The 18,147-nt window shown below is 43.5% G+C and overlaps 1 protein-coding gene and 1 long non-coding RNA gene across 19 annotated transcripts; one reads left to right on the plus strand and one right to left on the minus strand.

Moving 5' to 3' along the window:
* Positions 1-1,519: 1,519 nt before the first annotated feature.
* Positions 1,520-7,638, minus strand: LOC123112025 (uncharacterized). 18 transcript variants are annotated; one of them, XR_006455041.1, is made up of 14 exons: positions 7,045-7,638; positions 6,875-6,965; positions 6,240-6,306; positions 5,908-5,986; positions 5,152-5,746; positions 4,486-4,531; positions 4,276-4,354; positions 4,023-4,172; positions 3,414-3,483; positions 3,228-3,306; positions 2,975-3,067; positions 2,447-2,602; positions 1,980-2,236; positions 1,520-1,796 (listed from the first exon to the last, which is right to left on the minus strand). It is a non-coding gene; the product is annotated as an uncharacterized lncRNA (long non-coding RNA). The 18 variants fall into 18 exon arrangements; XR_006455040.1 differs by having other exon boundaries at positions 2,975-3,124; positions 3,438-3,483; positions 4,023-4,115; positions 4,462-4,531; XR_006455027.1 differs by having other exon boundaries at positions 4,023-4,115; positions 4,462-4,531; positions 5,152-5,820.
* Positions 7,639-15,512: 7,874 nt separating this feature from the next.
* Positions 15,513-17,932, plus strand: LOC123116199 (pectinesterase). Its single transcript, XM_044537194.1, has 3 exons — positions 15,513-16,651; positions 16,735-16,895; positions 16,990-17,932. Exons 1-3 carry the CDS (start codon positions 15,687-15,689, stop codon positions 17,688-17,690), a joined length of 1,827 nt encoding a protein of 608 aa, XP_044393129.1. The 5' UTR covers positions 15,513-15,686; the 3' UTR covers positions 17,691-17,932.
* The last annotated feature ends 215 nt before the right edge of the window (positions 17,933-18,147 follow it).

The following is an 18,147-nucleotide window of genomic DNA, read 5'->3' on the forward strand; positions in this document are numbered from 1 at the left end:
TAAAAAATTTTCAGAATTTTTTGAATTTCTTTTCAATATTTTTTTATTTTACTGTTAAGCCGAGCTTTTTGAGCTCGGGCCTAGAAGAGTACTTTCTGGTTTTCAATGTTTTTTTCTTTTATATCCTTTAATAGTTTTCTTTTGCTTTCTTTGCGTTTTTTGAATTCTTTCACCAGTTTTCTTTGTTTTTTCCCTTCTTTTTAAGGTTTTCATCAGGTTTATAACATTTTTGATAGACTTTTTTTTGCTTTTTTTCTATGCGTTGTTTGTATCTTTTTTCTAGGTTTTCTATGTCTAATTTTGTATACATATAACACGTTATTTTTATACATGCTAAATATGTTTAAATTACATGATTACCATTTTAATAAATATTTTTATGTGTACATTTTCTGTATACTTGAAGAACATTCTTTTACATTGTTAGACATGAACAATCTGAAAAAAAATCATGGCAACTTATATTGGTAAGATCATAACAAATTTTGTTCACGGCAATTTTCTGACGACACAATTCACGGGGAACATAATTTATAATGAAAAACGTTTGATTTTCCATGGTAAAAAATCTGACCTCAGACTTGTAGTCATGTCCTATTTCTATACATGTTTTACATTTTTAGATACATGATTATTATTTTTAAATACAATGCTTAACGTTTATTTCAAAAAATGTTTGATGACAAGTTTTTTTCATAAAAACTATTAATTGTTTTCATATACATCTGAAAAATTTATTTGCTGTATGATTAACAATTTCAATATACGATTGTGTTACAATGTCATATACATTTTTCTGAAATGCATGAATATTTTTAAAATGTCACAAACATTTTTATGCTATCAACAATTTTTGAAATAAGATAACATTTGTTTTACATTGCATTAACATTTTATTAAGTTATTTTTAGAAAACTTTAATTACGTTTTTTAAATATGTGTTTAAATATTTTCTAAAAAAGTAATAAGTAAAAATGAACAAAGGTAAAAACAGGGGAAAAGATGAACTAACCTGGATGGGCCTGGTCGTGACGCCCTGATGTGAGTGCTGACTTCGTCTCGCTCAAGCGAGAAATAGGTGCGCCCAAGTCCTATACTGCCTTTTTCTTAGACTAGTAATCTTGCACGTGCAACGCACGTCTCACTTGTCATCAAATAATTATCAAAATACGGGTTGATATTTACATAGTTTTTCGTTCATACATAATATAACTCCAATATTAATGTTTTCCACGTTGCATCAACATAAATTCTTTCCCCAAGAAATGACTTTCTTGTTGTTGTGGACGTAAAAAAAATGTGGCTATATACACCATACTGTCCATGCTATCGTCAGAGAATATTTGTCAAAATTTTGTCACGGAATATTTTTGTACGACAGAAACGACAAATCAAGTTTGTTGGGAAAAAGTTTTGGAACGTTTTAAGTTTTTCTGAATTTTTAAAAAATAAAATACATAACCAAATGTAATTAACACCATGTTCCAAGGGTATTTTCCATGTATGGTAATATTTGATATGCCACAATGCTTCTTTATTTCTCAATTATTATCATAAACAAATCAATAAAAAAGGACATCAAACTAAAATGGTACTTATAATAGACTCAAGGGATCATCACTATCTTTTAGCAGTTCATGGCCCTGATAATCCAACAATTGATCTCAATACGGCAATTTACTATAGGGTAGGCGTACAAACATGATAATCTTCACTGGCAAGAAAACAATATTTTTCATATAGTCAAAACCTCCTGAACAGCAAGATATTAATCGGATGTCATCATCTTACTGAACCTGTCATACAAAGCATTGAAAAATGAGGAATGATTTAGTAGCTGATCTGTAGATCAATATACTTTGGCAATGGTTGTACTGAATATTAATTCCAAACAAAAATCTAAAAAGGGCACAATAAATCAGGTTACCCACAAAACTCCATGTATCCATCATATATTTTCAATGTGATAATGAACTTACCTAAAAAAACAATCAAGAGGAAGACTCATCCAATAATCCATGAAAACATTGCAACGAGAGCCTACTGGTAAGGCGTTTCTAGTATTCTTCTTGAGCAACTTCTCCTTTTCCCTCTCCCTTCTCCAATTCTTTGCTTCCCGTGCCTCCCACTTCTCCTCTTTCCTCAAACGCTCTTCTTCAGTTTCTTGAAAAATCAAGATCTGGAACTCCTATTTCAACGCACTTCAGAAAGTGGCAAAGCTTTGCATACCCATTGCCTAGTATCAAAGTTAAACCGCTTTAGATATAAAGGTTATAGACTTCGCTCCATACGGAATAAGGATTATGCATCAAATATTCAGTACTAAATGTAATTCTGCTACCACAAATTAGATATGTTCTATTTGTAAAATTTGCCGTACTCCTCATACCATAGGTGCAATGTCACAGGCAAGGTTATGAGATCATTTTTGTGGTTAGAAACTTACACTTCAAATATTTACGAGGTTAGTAAGCAAAAGGTTGTCTGATATGCAGTGTCCTCATTTCTCTCGGGCCAATCAAAATGCTTCAACGGTGCACCCTGATGTAGCATTGGTTCTGTTGGATTCCATTCAGCCGTGTGCTTCCAGAATCGGAGGAACCTGCACCACATCGTGCCCATCCAAATATAAGCACTAAAAAATACTTTACAATAGGATCAAATAATCTTGCTTCTATGGAAATAATGCATTCTAATCCTTGGCAACATAGCTCTGTATTCAATCTGAGGCTTCATGAGCGGAGGGTAGTTGTATGCGAGGATAATCAACTTCCATGAACAAAACATACAAAATAGACTATTTGAACAAAGGCTGATGTAGAAGACAGCCACTACTATAAATTTGTAACATAGCTCAGTATTCAATATGAGGCTTCCATCTCATGTTTTAACTACAACAATCTTAAAAGCTAACGAGGAAAAACATAAACTCCCAATCCGCAAACTATCCCACAAAATTTCCGTGTACAACAACCTGACATCATAAGTAGGCCTCCAACCAGACATCATAGGCTGGCTTGCAAACATTTTCAACTGCACGGGCATCATAGGTAGGCCTCCTTGTCGACTACAGCATAGATATACCTTAGTTACCTCCATGAACACCGGAAAAGTCAAGACTCAGCTAGAACAACAGAAGATATTTATAAACAGAAATGGCATGAACATAGATCTTCCAAAGCAAAGGGGAAGAACTGAGAGGGGGTGGGGTGGGAGAAGAGGCTTACCACTAAGTTTCGTCCCGCATGAACACCTCCGCCCACACGAGCACCTCCGACCACACGAGCTGCAGGCCAACCGACACCTCTGAAATTGTTAAGAGGAGCTTAATTTGTGAAGCGTTCGTCAAACACCCAAGAAACAAAACACTAAGGCCCAAGAAACAACATGAAAATAGATTGAAGCACACGTACAATTGAGGCTGCAGCGGAATTTACCAGAGGTGAACAGGGCCTTTGACGCAGAATAGACCAATCAAAGGACCTGAAATTTTTTCAAGAAAAAGGACCTGGAAATTAGAAAATATATAAGACCTTATTATTGATATTTGTTGCAATTACACGGCATGCCTCTAACGTATTTGCAATTATGGCATTCTTAGTAATCTGAATGTGTAGCAAAACTCTGAATTTTGTACCGTAGGACAGTTGTGCTCACTCTGACCAGAAGCATGTATTTGTACAAATTTCAAGAAAAATTGCACTTCTTAAGTATTTAAAAGTGAAAATCTGAATTATGTGTCATAGGACAATTGTGCTCACTCAGCGTTGCGGCTTGTATTTGTATGCGGAGGGTAGTTGTATGCGAGGATAATCAACTTCCATGAACAAAACATACAAAATAGACTATTTGAACAAAGGCTGATGTAGAAGATAGCCACTACTATAAATTTGTAACATAGCTCAGTATTCAATATGAGGCTTCCATCTCATGTTTTAACTACAACAATCTTAAAAGCTAACGAGGAAAAACATAAACTCCCAATCCGCAAACTATCCCACAAAATTTCCGTGTACAACAACCTGACATCATAAGTAGGCCTCCAATCAGACATCATAGGCTGGCTTGCAAACATTTTCAACTGCACGGGCATCATAGGTAGGCCTCCTTGTCGACTACAGCATAGATATACCTTAGTTACCTCCATGAACACCGGATAAGTCAAGACTCAGCTAGAACAACAGAAGATATTTATAAACAGAAATGGCATGAACATAGATCTTCCAAAGCAAAGGGGAAGAACTGAGAGGGGGTGGGGTGGGAGAAGAGGCTTACCACTAAGTTTCGTCCCGCATGAGCACCTCCGCCCACACGAGCACCTCCGACCACACGAGCTGCAGGCCAACCGACACCTCTGAAATTGTTAAGAGGAGCTTAATTTGTGAAGCGTTCGTCAAACACCCAAGAAACAAAACACTAAGGCCCAAGAAACAACATGAAAATAGATTGAAGCACACGTACAATTGAGGCTGCAGCGGAATTTACCAGAGGTGAACAGGGTCTTTGACGCAGAATAGACCAATCAAAGGACCTGAAATTTTTTCAAGAAAAAGGACCTGGAAATTAGAAAATATATAAGACCTTATTATTGATATTTGTTGCAATTACACGGCATGCCTCTAACGTATTTGCAATTATGGCATTCTTAGTAATCTGAATGTGTAGCAAAACTCTGAATTTTGTACCGTAGGACAGTTGTGCTCACTCTGACCAGAAGCATGTACTTGTACAAATTTCAAGAAAAATTGCACTTCTTAAGTATTTAAAAGTGAAAATCTGAATTATGTGTCATAGGACAATTGTGCTCACTCAGCGTTGCGGCTTGTATGCGTACAATTTTAAAGAAAAGTAGCGATCAGTAACTATGAAAAGGTGACACGCAAATGCCAACTGAAAGCATCAGAATCAAACAAGCATAAACAACAGTTCTGACAATTAATTTCTTTGGTTTGCTAGGGCGCTTGTCCATTTCTCTGGTTTGATAGGGCGCTTGTCCTCCACGGTTTATCAGGTAACTACAGTTGAAACTAAACGGAGGTGGAACAGAAAACAAAATCTGCGACACTGAGTGCAGAACTTCGTCTCTGGAGATCCATGTCGAAACAAACATTCAATTGTCTCTTGCAGAATGACAAGGCCGGGGAAGAATACCTTCAGATGAGGCCGACGACGGAAGGGAGGAAACTTTGTGCAGATCTTGAACCAGCAGGTAACGGAGACAAAGCTTTTGGAACGTCCACTCATCTCTGCATTGATGAGAGATTCAGGATTGCGTCTGATGGCATTATATTTGTTAGGTCATTTCGCTTCTGGTTTGGGGGCATTTGTCATGATGTTTATCTTCAGCAGAAGTTGTTATTTATTGTGAAAATCAGAGGACCCCGAAAATGCATCTGGAAGGGGTCGTGTGAGGAATGAAACAACTCCATTAACACATCAGACCAGGATGAAACAATCTAACAACAGTCAAATAAATAGACGAGCCGGTATACTTGAATTCCACTGCAGAAACAGGGGTGATTACTTTTCATTCTTATTCCCAATAGGTATTTTTTTAAGGTGGATCAAATGAACTCCATTGTATTAATCATTAGTCACTGCTGTGGCAGGTTAGTTTTAGCTTTTCAGGCAAAAGATGAGCTCCAAAGAGTTTATTAAATCTGTCTAGCACGCTAGCTAGCATAGGATTACACCACCCCCATCATTCTTCGCATGGTTTGTGGCACAGGATGGCGCTGTCGCACTCCTGCAATTGACGTGTGGTTAAAGTATGACCAGCAGCTCATTCACTTAAGAAGACAAACAATAATTGGTAGACACCTAGAGGAAATGGAGTGAGAAATGGCTCAGATTAAGCATTTGTATTTGGTTCTGCAATAATAATAACATGGTTAGAACATAAATTACCTAATACTCTGTTGTACGGAATTGTTCTAACTCCATCGACGAATTGGATCTGGGGCAAGTGTCTTCTAATGCACAAAGTCTGCCACAAGACTGAGCGTCAATTTTATGCCAACAATGTATGGATAAAGTAATCCTTACTTGATACAACTATGAAAAAAAAGGTAGTTATACACAGAAGGCTAGAAAAGCTACATCAATTTTATGTGTAAACAGAGAGTCCTGCAAGTGATGCTCTAATGGGTAGCCAATGGATAAATCTACACCCATGAGAGCACCTTGTGTGGCAGACTTGACAACCTGACAACCTGATGAAAAAGCTAAGGACATAATACCTGGGTGTAGGTTTGTACAATAGTTGAGGTTCAGATCATTCAACTCTGGGGATTTCACATACAAAGCCTGCCATGTGTGAAATTAGTAGTGCATACAAGACTACAGTGAAATTGAAATGCATTTTTTTCTTATTCTCTGAGACCAACAAAAAATACTCCTTTCTTACAGTGATCTAACATTAAATAGTTTTGGAATCATCAGAGCTATTACGATGATATGTGCCTATTTTCCTAAGAACTTTAACAACATAATAAGAAAATTAAATTGTGTTATTAACCAAGTCGCAATCCTGTCTATGAATTATAAAATATCCAAATGAAGAAGCATTGATCAGAATTCAAAATATAGGTACATAATTTATATTCAAATTAAGAAGCATTGATCAGATGAAGGAGCTTTAGCATTGATAGATAAAATATAATTGTCATGTATCTGGCTCACAGCATGCACTTTATATTCCCTGAGTCATGGATAAAATAAAATCAAGGAATTTGACCAGCATTCACAAGACCAAAAATAATAATTTAGTCCATGAATTCAATTGGTCTCCTCGGGCAAACAAGATGAGAATGGAAGAAGAAATCAATGGATTTGGTCCAATCCAATCGAACAGAGGGGGTTTGGAGCAGCGTACCTTGATGGGTTGAAGCCCTCCATGGCCTGCACACCATCAATCACTTGCAGGAATTCCTCAAATCAATGAAAATGGCGGCCTGCTGCTGCTGCTGAAACAACAGGACCAAGCAATTAGCCTAGTAAATAGTAAATCCAAGAGTGGGGAGAGGATAGATGAGATGCACGCACAAGGGTTGGACCTCCGTCCATGGCGTCCGTGGCTCGGTGGATGTGGCATCCGTCCATGTCGTGTTGAAGTAGAGCAGCCGTGGAGGAAGCTGGACAGGAAGGGAGAGGTCGCCGGTTGTGGCCGCTTGGGGGGGAGCTCGGTGGCCCTGGACAAGTAGCTCCAGCCGGCGTCGGTCCTCTGCTTCTCCCGGAAGCCCGGCCACGGTGGCTCCTCCGGGGAGGAGACGAGCCGTGTTATCTGGGCGCCGCCGTCGCTTGGGGTGTAGAAGGCGTCGGTGGCGGCGCCTGCTGTTGCGCGGTTGTCGGGATGGAGGTGGATCCGGCGCTGGGAGTAGAGGAGCTCGACGGCGGCGGCAATGGCGGATCTGGGCGCGCCATGGCCGCCGCCTGACGTGCTTTCGGGCGCGGTGGATCTCCCTCTTTACTCGGGTCTTGTCATGCCTAGTGATGAGGGGAGGGGAGGAGGAGAGGAGAGGAGAGGGGAGGGTGGGGGTGGCCATGGCCGGCGGCGAGTTCGTCTGAGCGGCGGCGATGCGGAAGGGGATGGGGATTGGGAGGTTGGGTTGGCGGCGGGGGGCGTGAAGGGGCCGCCAGCGAGGACGAGAGGGGGGGGGGGGGGGGCGGCGACGGCGGCCGAGAAGGGCGTGGGCGAGCAGCGGGCGGCGTGGGGCAGCGGCGGCCGAGAAGGGCGTGGGTGGCGGGGCGTGGTGGAGAGGTTAGCGAGGGAGAGAGAGAGGCGTGCGAGAGAGAGGGGCGAGTGGTGGGGTATCGCGTTTGGTTAGCGACGGGGATTTTGTTAACGATGATTTTCGTTAACAGATGTTTTAGGCAATGGCATGGTGAATCTACTATCTACTACCACTATAAAAGAAAGAAAGGGGCAGATCCAAACAATCAGGCGCGTCCATAGACAAGATCCGATGGTCTGTAATCGTTCCGTGTTTAACCCAACAAGCCACGCAATTAAGCCAGATCGCTAACGAAACTCTCTCAAAAAGAAAAACCGCACCCACCCGCACTCCCGCAGTCCCGCACGCCCTTTCTCCCCCAACCGCTCGACCCCGCCGCCGCCCCTTCATGCTCCGCGCCTGCCCGCCGCGCCTGCCGTCCGCCCAGCCGCCGCTCGATCCCGCCGCCACTTCTCGCTGCCAAGCGCAGCCGCTACTCGGCCCGCTCGGCCCCGCCGACGCCGGCTGACAGGGATTGACGACCTCCAATTTGCCGCTCGCCAGGGGACAAGGGCGACACCGACGAGGCGCACAGCGACTGCAACGGAAGCAGGTGCCGCCGTGCCTCGGGCCTCGTGCGCCCGCCGTCCGCCGCCCCATCCTCGCCCTCCTCCGCTCCCGCTTCGCTCGCCCTCCGCCGCCGGTCCTCTTCTTCGGCGCCGCCCGCCGGTCCTCCTCTTCTCGGATGCCGCCCATCGGTCCTCTTCTCCGCCGCCGCCCTGCAGGTCCTCTTCTCCGTCGCAGCCCCGATGGTCCTCTTCTTCGCGGCTAGCAACTCCATTAGTGTGTTAAATATCATCTCATCATTTGATAGGTAGATTCTAACCGCTGCTCTGCGTAGGTTTTGCAAGGAAGAAGAGAAATTGAATTGTGGGGAAGAGGAAGGCGGCCGCTAAGCCACCCACCGGAAGCGGATGGACAAGCTCGATACGGTCTTTTCCTGCCCATTCTGCAATCATGGGAGCAGCGTTGAATGCCGGATGTTAGTACCGTCTTCACATATTTTTCCTGTTAGATGGTTGATACTGGATGGCTATCTATCCATTCAACATTGTGTCTCGCCTTCTTTTCTCTTCAGTGATACAAAAAACATTATTGGTGAGGCTAATTGTCCAAATCATACATAAAACTGCAGATTGTACCTCCTAAGATAGACGGAGATGCCATACTGATTGGCTCTCCGCTAGAAAATTATGCAGCAGGCATCTCATTTGGTTTTGTTCCTTCTCAACCTAATGATTGCAACTCCAGAAACATGGTATAGCTTATTATAATTTTTTTACAATCATACCCATTTCATATACTCTTGGGGTTTTAATCACTCTAATCAACTATCATAATAGAGCATAGCTGAGGTAGTAAATCATGCAGGGTTATATGCAGACTCGGTTGCCATTAAATGATGTCTGTATGACAGGCCGCTCCGGCGAGTCGGATGGGCGGCGGCTGAGCTTCTCCATGGCCTGCTGCAGTTCCAGTGAGAGAGAGCTTCGAAGGTGAGGAGGAGATATAGAAGAACGGCAGGAAGGGAGAGGAGGAAGGGCAGGGGTGTGGCAGCCTTGACGGTGAACCTCCGGCTGCGATGGTCTCCAGCGAGAGGCGGCGCGCGGCGCCGACGCGAGCCTACAGGGCGGCGGCAGCTTGGAGCTGCGGGAGCTCGGGCGTTTGGATGCATTTGGATCGCAGGCCAAAGGTCATGCATATTGGGTACATTTTGATCGCTATCAAATCTGTCCATACAAAATATTGACATGATTTATCTTTCTGTTTTGAGGCCACATGCATGTTGATTCTGCCAACACACTGGGATCCCTGTAGATAGAACCATAAGAAGAGGACTGGTCCTATGATCATTGTAGGACTTCAACGCCCATTTAGGAATTAGGACACCCATGTTATGTTTTGTTACCAGCTGGTGGAGTTAAATCCGAAAGTCTACAATCTGCATGGTATACATTTATCATCAGTTTAGTCGCTCGTTTGTACCATCGTTGAGCTTGTGATGTCATGGAACGAGATTTTGTACCATCTATATTTTCTATAGTTATTTAATCTTTCATCGACATGGACGAGGGTGGTAAAAGATTTTTGAGATTATGGTTCCCATTTTTGCATATTGTCTGGAAGTTGAATTCTTGGTAATGTGACCTTCCTTTTAGATTTCAATTCTGTGCAACAGTAAAAGATGCTAGCCTTGTAATATAGAGCGAATGTAGAGAAAACATTTATACAGATGTATTATTTATGACTTGTTATAAATATGCCCCACCACCTATGTAATTCAAATTAGTCAAACTTTAAGGAGGGTGGAGTCAGGCTAAATTAATACTATAATATCCTTAATGTCTATAACTATAAGTGGTGTCCTCTTTTATGCGCATTTCCACTCTAAGAAATGATTTTAGAATCCTATTCAATAGAAATGAGAAAATATGTAAACAAAATAGAAGAAACAAAAGCATATAGGATATTTATTATATTATATTATATATCCCTAGGTTAGATTCATTTTCTACAACATGTTTCTAATATAAGCAATATATTTTTCTGGGAACATTGTTTTCATTAGCAATATATTTTCCCAATGTTGTTCTGTATTTTTTTTTCTTTCACTCGATCATGTTATCACCAAGATATCAGATTGGTATTACATGGAAAATAGATTGCACAAGAAATCAGAGCAAGGATATATAAACCAGAGCATCCCAATGTTCATATTACTTGGATTGGTATTTGTCTATTTACCTTTTAAAATCTTCTGCATGTTCTGACAATAATAAAATCAGGTAGACTACTGAATGTACATGTACATATGTACTTCAATAAAAATATGTACCGGTAATTCTGTTGGCATAGTATAAATCTGCTTTTGTCATCTATGAAAGCATTACTGACACTTTTGTGAATGTCAACACATGTTAAGATGTCTTCACTAAGCAGATTGAGTCTATATATAAGTGTGTGCATCTTGATTGTCTGATTATTGGAGCATTACACATGACACTGTCAGGTTTGTATCCTGTGAGAGCAGAAGAAGAGGCGCAATCAACTAAGAACCATGCCAGGTCGATGGTGCAAGTTGTTATCGTACGGACATATGGTGGTTATCCCGGGGAATGTTGTTTGTTTTGGTAGAAAAACTAAGGGAAAAGGATCCATTTGTAAAAAAACAAAGCCATTGGTTCGCATTACTGGGTCTATCTATTCATGTTGGATGCTGACTTTTCATTCACCATGCTAGCGGCAGTTTTGTTGTTTCTTATTATAGGCCTCAGATGTGGATATATTGGTAATCATTCTTCACCTGTTACGACTGAAGTTTGAATTCCACATTGTATTGCCTTGATTTACAAATTGATTTAAAAAATGAACGTAATTATTGCCTACCATTTGTCCAGAATTGGAATTATATACAGAAGATCAGAAATTTAAGAGAGGATTAGTAGCTTATTTTGTTCACATATATTTGCTCCTATTATTGATCAAGGGATCTGATTTAAGAGGGGATTAGTAGCTTATTTTGTTCACATATGTTTGAGAGGGGACCGATAAAATTTCTTGCTAAGCTTATAACAGTGTTGCACATGCAATCATCTGCCATGAAGAAATATAACTACAAACAAAGTGTTTTTGACTGAGAATAGATGTATCTTCAAAAAGAGTTTTAGCTAAGACGTGCATTGCACGTGCAAGCTTACTAGTAATTAAAGCGTAAAACATGTTTATGTTGGAGGGATATAGACCATCGGATTACAGGTTTTGATGGATAGGATGATCTGGTTCTTCGTCTACTCTTTCTTTTATAGTGGTAATAGTAGGTGACTACACTGCCTTTCAAGCGCCACTTTGTCCCTGTTGTGCCTGAAGCTGCTGGTATGGGCAGGTCCGTCTAGCCACTAGCTGTTGTTTTCTTGCCTGGCCTCTATTTTTATTTGACCGATTGACTTGTTAACCAGTTGACCGTTGAAATACGAAAATTTTGAAAAAAAATCGAAAAACAAAAACAGAAATTAAAAAACAATTTTTTTGAAAAGTTCCTGAATTTTAAAAACTTTACCAATTTAGAAAACATTTCAAAAATTTGAATATTTCTTGCATTTAAAAAATGTTCACAGAGTTGAATAAAATTCGCACATTTGAAAGAGTTTACGGATTTTAGAAAAAAATATAATATTTGAAAATTTTCATTGAAAACGAAAATGGAAACCTAAAAAACCCGGTGATGCTAAAATCTGACGACAAATTTTAAAACATGGCTAATCAAACTTTTTTGTGGCAAATTTAGTGCGTGAGGATGGTAAATTTAGTTTACGAGCATGGCAATTTCTTAGAAAAAAAATGAACCGAGTCAGATTTGCCATGAGTGCCAAATAAACTTGTTACTCTCGGCAAACACAAATTGGCATAAAGTCGTTGATTTTCCATGGTCAAAAATCTAACACCAGATTTGTAGTGGAGTCCAAAAAACCGTCAAACCCGAGCAAAAAAAAAGTCACATCCCATAAAAACCTGAGGGAACTGATGGGGGAGATTATGTGGGCCAACAACCCACTTGGCACCTAGCATGAGAGGGTGCGCCCTTTACCAATAAGTCGGTATTAAAGTGCCAAATAAAAATTAGCGTTTTTAGAACCACAAGGTCATATCCCACATAGAATGCGCACGGTTGTTTTTTGGATATTTTTACTTGAATTTCTAGCCCATCCAACGGCCTATGGGTTGCAATTGCAATATCGGTGCGAGCGAGAGAAATAGGGATGACAGTTTTGCCCATGGGTATGGGTGCCCGCCGGTAATCTACCCGAAAACAATGGGCATGGGCAAGACTTGGAGAGAATTTTTACCCACGTACAATGGGTATCCATACCCGCAAAATATATGGGTAGGGTATGGGTAGAAATTTTGCCCATGAGTAACTCAATGGATACCCAACAAATTTTGCCCACAGGAAAATTTTATTAATGAAAATAACTTCTATGGCATGTAGGATCAACATCCAACTCCTGTGGCCCAACCTAAATCTCGTGTTCCTTATACCGGCCATGACTCATAGCATGTAATTACATGGCCGCCACTCTTCCTATGTCCTATGTGACTCCTCAAAAAGATTAAATCTTAACTCTTCGCTACCAGACTCTTGTCCAACTCTCAATCCAGCAACCCCTCATTCCCACCACTGCCTCCCACTGTGTTGGGCTTCCACCAACCATTGATCAGACTCCCTGGATACCTCCAAGAGGCCACCCATCGGAGGAGCTCGCGTTAGTGCTATACTGCTCGCCCATCATCACTTGAATTTTAAACTCATTTTCTACTTGTTAAAAATTTAAATGTCATATATTGAACTCAGTGAATACCCATTGGGTATAGGATATCCGATGGGTATGGATGTGGGTACCAATTTACGTCCACGGGCATTGAAGTGGGTGGGTATAGAAATTTTTTATGGGTATGGGTTTGGGCAGAAGGAGGTTGTACCCCCCCCCCCCCCCCCCCGCGTACCCTACCCATTGCCATCCCTACAAAGAAAACCCTAACCGCGAATACTCAACAAGGCTTGTTCTATGTTAGATTTATTATGTGATTGGCTCTAAAAAACAAATTGTGTACTTGAGAAAACGGTAAAGGTAGCATACACTGTCAAACAAAAATACCACATACTCTCTCTTTCAACCATTGAACTACCCAATTGATTTTCATTAAAGAAACTGCCACATACTACAAAGTTCATGACATCAAGGCAGAGAAAAAGAAGAGAGCAAAATCTTTAACAACTATAAGAGAAAAACACGAGGTCGTCTCCTACGAGGATTAAGGCTTGCATCGCATCAATAATCCACCACACATATTACACATATATATGCAGTATGAGCCTTTCCTATTGTTTCCTTGGTAAAAAAAAGGCAAAGTAAAGTTGAAGGAAACACATTTTCAGCAACATTCTGCAGTCCTCTTCCTGGTCGGTGCCCATCAATGTATGTAACTTGTGAGCAAAAACATCTCGAATCACCATCTTCAAGATCTTTTCGCCTGCATTCCTTCGGCAGCATCGTCCAAGAATTGATGTAATTACACATTTTTAAAACCACGTTGGCAGGATCAAAAGGTTCCCTTGTTGGAACTAAGCAACATTACATGACTTTCCTATTGTCCACACTAAACCCGCCGCCCCACAAAACATTAGCATGTGTTCCATCACTGGGAACGTAGAGATCCCACCTCCAAAAAGATCATATGTATCAGTAGGGGGTCTCTGTAAATTTACAACACACAACACCACTTGATAGATAAGTCTTGCTAAAGAATGTCTAAATAAAGGTGATCAACAGTTTAATCCTGAGAGCATAAATGCCATTGCTTATTTCCTGTGCGCCCCTCCGAATCAAATTATCCATTTTCAGTATTATGTTCTTCGGTGGCAACCAAAGGAAAATCGTGATCTTCACAGGCACTTTGATTTTTCACGAGTTTTTTTTCTTTTGCAATGAAAAACTGCCACCGCCATGAGTTGTAAATACATAGATCTAAATGAAAATTTGCATCCATTCAACTTCTATTTCACCCTATCTCTAGACTCCCTCAATCATATATTCAATAGCCTCTGATGCCATGTTACGCTTCATGCACTAGCCAACGCAACCAAAAGTCCAAACTAGTGGAAAAGACTAGGCAATCCATATAAACACTTCAACACCTCCCCTCACGCGTGACGCGGGAATTCAATACGTGAATAGACTCAAGAGGCCTATATGTGGACACGGAGGGGGCAACACAACTTTTTTGGGGGAAATTTGCAAAAATCAGGATTTGAACTCAAGACATTAGGCTTGGTACCATGTTAAACTTCATGCACCAGAAGACAACCAAAAGTCTGAACTATGGGAGAGGACTCGAAATTATACTCCAACAAGCCTATTATGCAATTAGTGTCATTGCAAAGTGGTCTCTCCATGCAATGTTCTCCTAAAGCTCGGTCTATCCAAACAAGTTACCGTGATATGTTTAACTGTCTTCTGCATACAGTCTAGGGAATTGAGACATACTTTTTTTTCAAAAGGAGGTTGAATCCCGAGACTGGATTTTTGAAGTTGGGGTGCATTGGAGGACATTATTTTAGATAGTTTAAAAATCACAGTTGAAGCTTCAAAAAATCCCGAAAATAATTCTGCATGGTCATATGGATGTATATTACACATGTTTCAAGTTTAGTGATGAAATAAGTAAACATGTGATCTATATAAAAATGACAAAATGGTGATTTCTAAGTAGTGAATATACATGCACTGTTCATCTTTGCAAAATCATGATTTTGTCATTTTTGTGTAACACACATGGTTACTTATTTTAACATCAAAATTTGTACATGTGTGATATACATCCATACGAGCTTGTTGAATTTTTTCAGAATTTTTTGAACTTTAAAATACCATTTTGACACTATTCAAAATATAGGGCTCACTGTGCTCGTCCTCCAAAGTGACTTTTTGGTTGAAACCCCCGGTAATTGGACATAGTACATGTATGGGTTTGTTTTGATGAAGCTCGACTGATGTATCTGCGCTGCCGGAGGGATGGAAATAATTGGTGAACAATGCATGTCAATTAGGAGAAGCAAGGTAGCGGCCATTGTTGCATGGCGGGGCTGCTAGTACTAATCAAGGATCGTAGGAACACCCAAACATAGCCTCCACAAACGTCTCCCGGCCCTTCTTTCCCTCGAATTTAGCCGTGCCCAAATAAACCCCCCTCCCCCCTTGCCCTCCGCCCCCTTTCTCCAATCCTCTCTGCCATGTCCGGTGTAAGGCAGAGAGCGAGAGAGAGGAAAAGAAGCAGCAAATAAAGGAGAAAAGGTTTGTTGCAGTAGCAACAACAACAACAACAACATAAGGGGGGCAATAAACCGGTCGACCGACCATGTCGTCGGGGTCGGCGTTCGGCGACTTCGGCCCGCTCACCGAGCGCCGCAAAGCCGAGAAGGCGCGGCAGGTGCGCAAGCGCATCATGATCGCCGTAGGGACCATCGCCATTATACTCATTGTTTGCGGCATCGTCGTCACGTTGAACGGGAAGCAGAAGGAAGAAAAAGACGGGTCATCCAGCAAGAAGGGCTCAAATGGAAATTCTGATGGCGGCGGCGGCGAGGACGGAGGAGGAGACCTCAAGGCCGTGAAGAAGACCATCACGATGATGTGCAAGCAGGTGGACTACCAGGGCGTGTGCGAGGAGAGCCTGACGAGGTGCGCGAAAGCGAACGAGTCGTCGCCCCTGGGCGTCCTCCGTTTGGCCGTCAGGGTGATCGGCGAAGCGTTGACGGAGGCGTTCGACCGCGCAGAACTGATCCTGACCAACGACCTCCTCGTGAAGGGCGCCATTGCCGACTGCAAGGAGTTCTTCGGGTACGCCAAGGAAGAGCTCAACCGCACGCTCGCTGGAATGGACGCCAATGATAGCATCACCAAGCAGGCGTACCAATTGAGCATCTGGCTGAGCGCGGTGATCACGCACCAGGAGACGTGCATCGACGGCTTCCCCGACGGGGAGTTCAAGGACAAGGTGAAGTTGTCGTTCCTCAAGGGGAAGGAGCTGACCAGTAACGCGCTGGCGTTCATCGAGAAGGCGGCGACGTTCCTCGCCGGCCTCAAGCTCCCGCAACGCCGGCTGCTCGTCGAGGAGGAGGGAGCGGCGCCACGGCGAGCCGAGCCGGCGCTAGGGGAGGATGGCATCCCGGAGTGGGTGCCCGAAAGCGAGCGGAGGGTTCTCAAGGGCGGCGGGTTCAAGGCCGAGGTCAAGCCGAACGTGGTGGTGGCCAAGGACGGCAGCGGCCAGTTTAAGACCATCAATGAGGCGCTCATTGCCATGCCAAAGAAATATGATGGAAGGTACGTATATATACATGCATGCGTGCATGTCCGTCTGAAAACAACGTTCATCTAGATGTATGAACTCGTTTCGTGCATCCTAGATATGTCATCCAACTGAAGGCGGGTGTGTACGACGAGTCTGTTACGATCACAAGCCAGATGCCGAACGTGACCTTGACCGGCGACGGTTCCAAAACGACGATCATCACCGGCAAAAAGAACTTCGTGGACGGGATCACGACCTTCAAGTCGGCAACCTTCAGTAAGAGACCCGGCCGTCACTCGGCGCCCACTTGTTCATTACTAATTCGTTGTCGACGGGCACGTACGCGTTGCTGACTAATCCGTTTCTATAGCCGCGCAAGGCGACGGGTTCATGGCAATCGGGGTGGGGTTCGAGAACACGGCGGGCGCGGCGAAGCACCAGGCGGTGGCGCTGCTGGTGCTGGCGGACAAGTCCATCTTCCTCAACTGCAAGATGGACGGGTTCCAGGACACGCTGTACGCGCACTCCAAGGCGCAGTTCTACCGCAACTGCGACATCTCCGGCACCATTGACTTCATCTTCGGCGACGCGGCGGCCGTGTTCCAGAACTGCGTCATCACGCTCCGCCGCCCGTTGGACAACCAGCAGAACATCGTCACGGCGCATGGCCGCGCCGACGCCCGGGAGGCCACGGGGTTCGTGCTGCAGAAGTGCCAGATCATCGGCGAGCCCGCGCTCACGGCGCCCGGCCGCCCGCCCATCAGGAACTACCTCGCCCGCCCGTGGCGCGAGTGCTCGCGCACCATTTTCATGGAATCGGACCTCCCGGCGCTCATCGACAAGGCCGGGTACCTGCCGTGGAACGGCGAGTTCGGGCTCAAGACGCTCTACTACGCCGAGTACGGCAACACGGGGCCGGGCGCCGACACGGTGGGGCGCGTCAACTGGGTAGGGTACAAGAAGGTGATCAGCAAGGACGAAGCCAACAAGTTCACCCTGGGGAACTTCATCCACCCCCAGCCGTGGATCGACCCGACCGGCACGCCGGTCAAGTACGACTTCTTCGGATGAGGGGGGTTGCGAGCGCGCATGCCGTAGCCCGTTGGGTATCCATCGGAAGGGGGAGGGGGCAGCGGCGGGGTGCATGCATCCTGAGTTGTTTGTCACCGTGCATGCATGCACGATCGAGTGGAGCGCATGCGGGCGAGCTTGTTTGTGTGAGATGTTTGAATCTGGCGATCTGCGCGCGCATGCATGCCTGTATAGTTTTACTTTGTGTTGGTATATACTGGCTGGTATACGCGTTTCTTGCACTTGTACATGTATTTCCCTGATTACGACCAAAATTTCGACAATGGTAGATTATGGTTAAGGAAGATGATCACCACAAATTGACTTTTTCCCCCAAAACCCTAAAGACCTCTCTGGCGATTAGGGCGACGGTGGCCTTGGCGGTGCCCGCGGATCCTATCAACGGAGTGTGTCGACGACTGATCAGGAAGATGACTGCATCCACCTATCGTGAAGG

The sequence above is a fragment of the Triticum aestivum genome, chromosome 5B (genome assembly GCF_018294505.1).
Source record: "Triticum aestivum cultivar Chinese Spring chromosome 5B, IWGSC CS RefSeq v2.1, whole genome shotgun sequence".
In the NCBI taxonomy this organism is placed as follows: Eukaryota; Viridiplantae; Streptophyta; class Magnoliopsida; order Poales; family Poaceae; genus Triticum; species Triticum aestivum.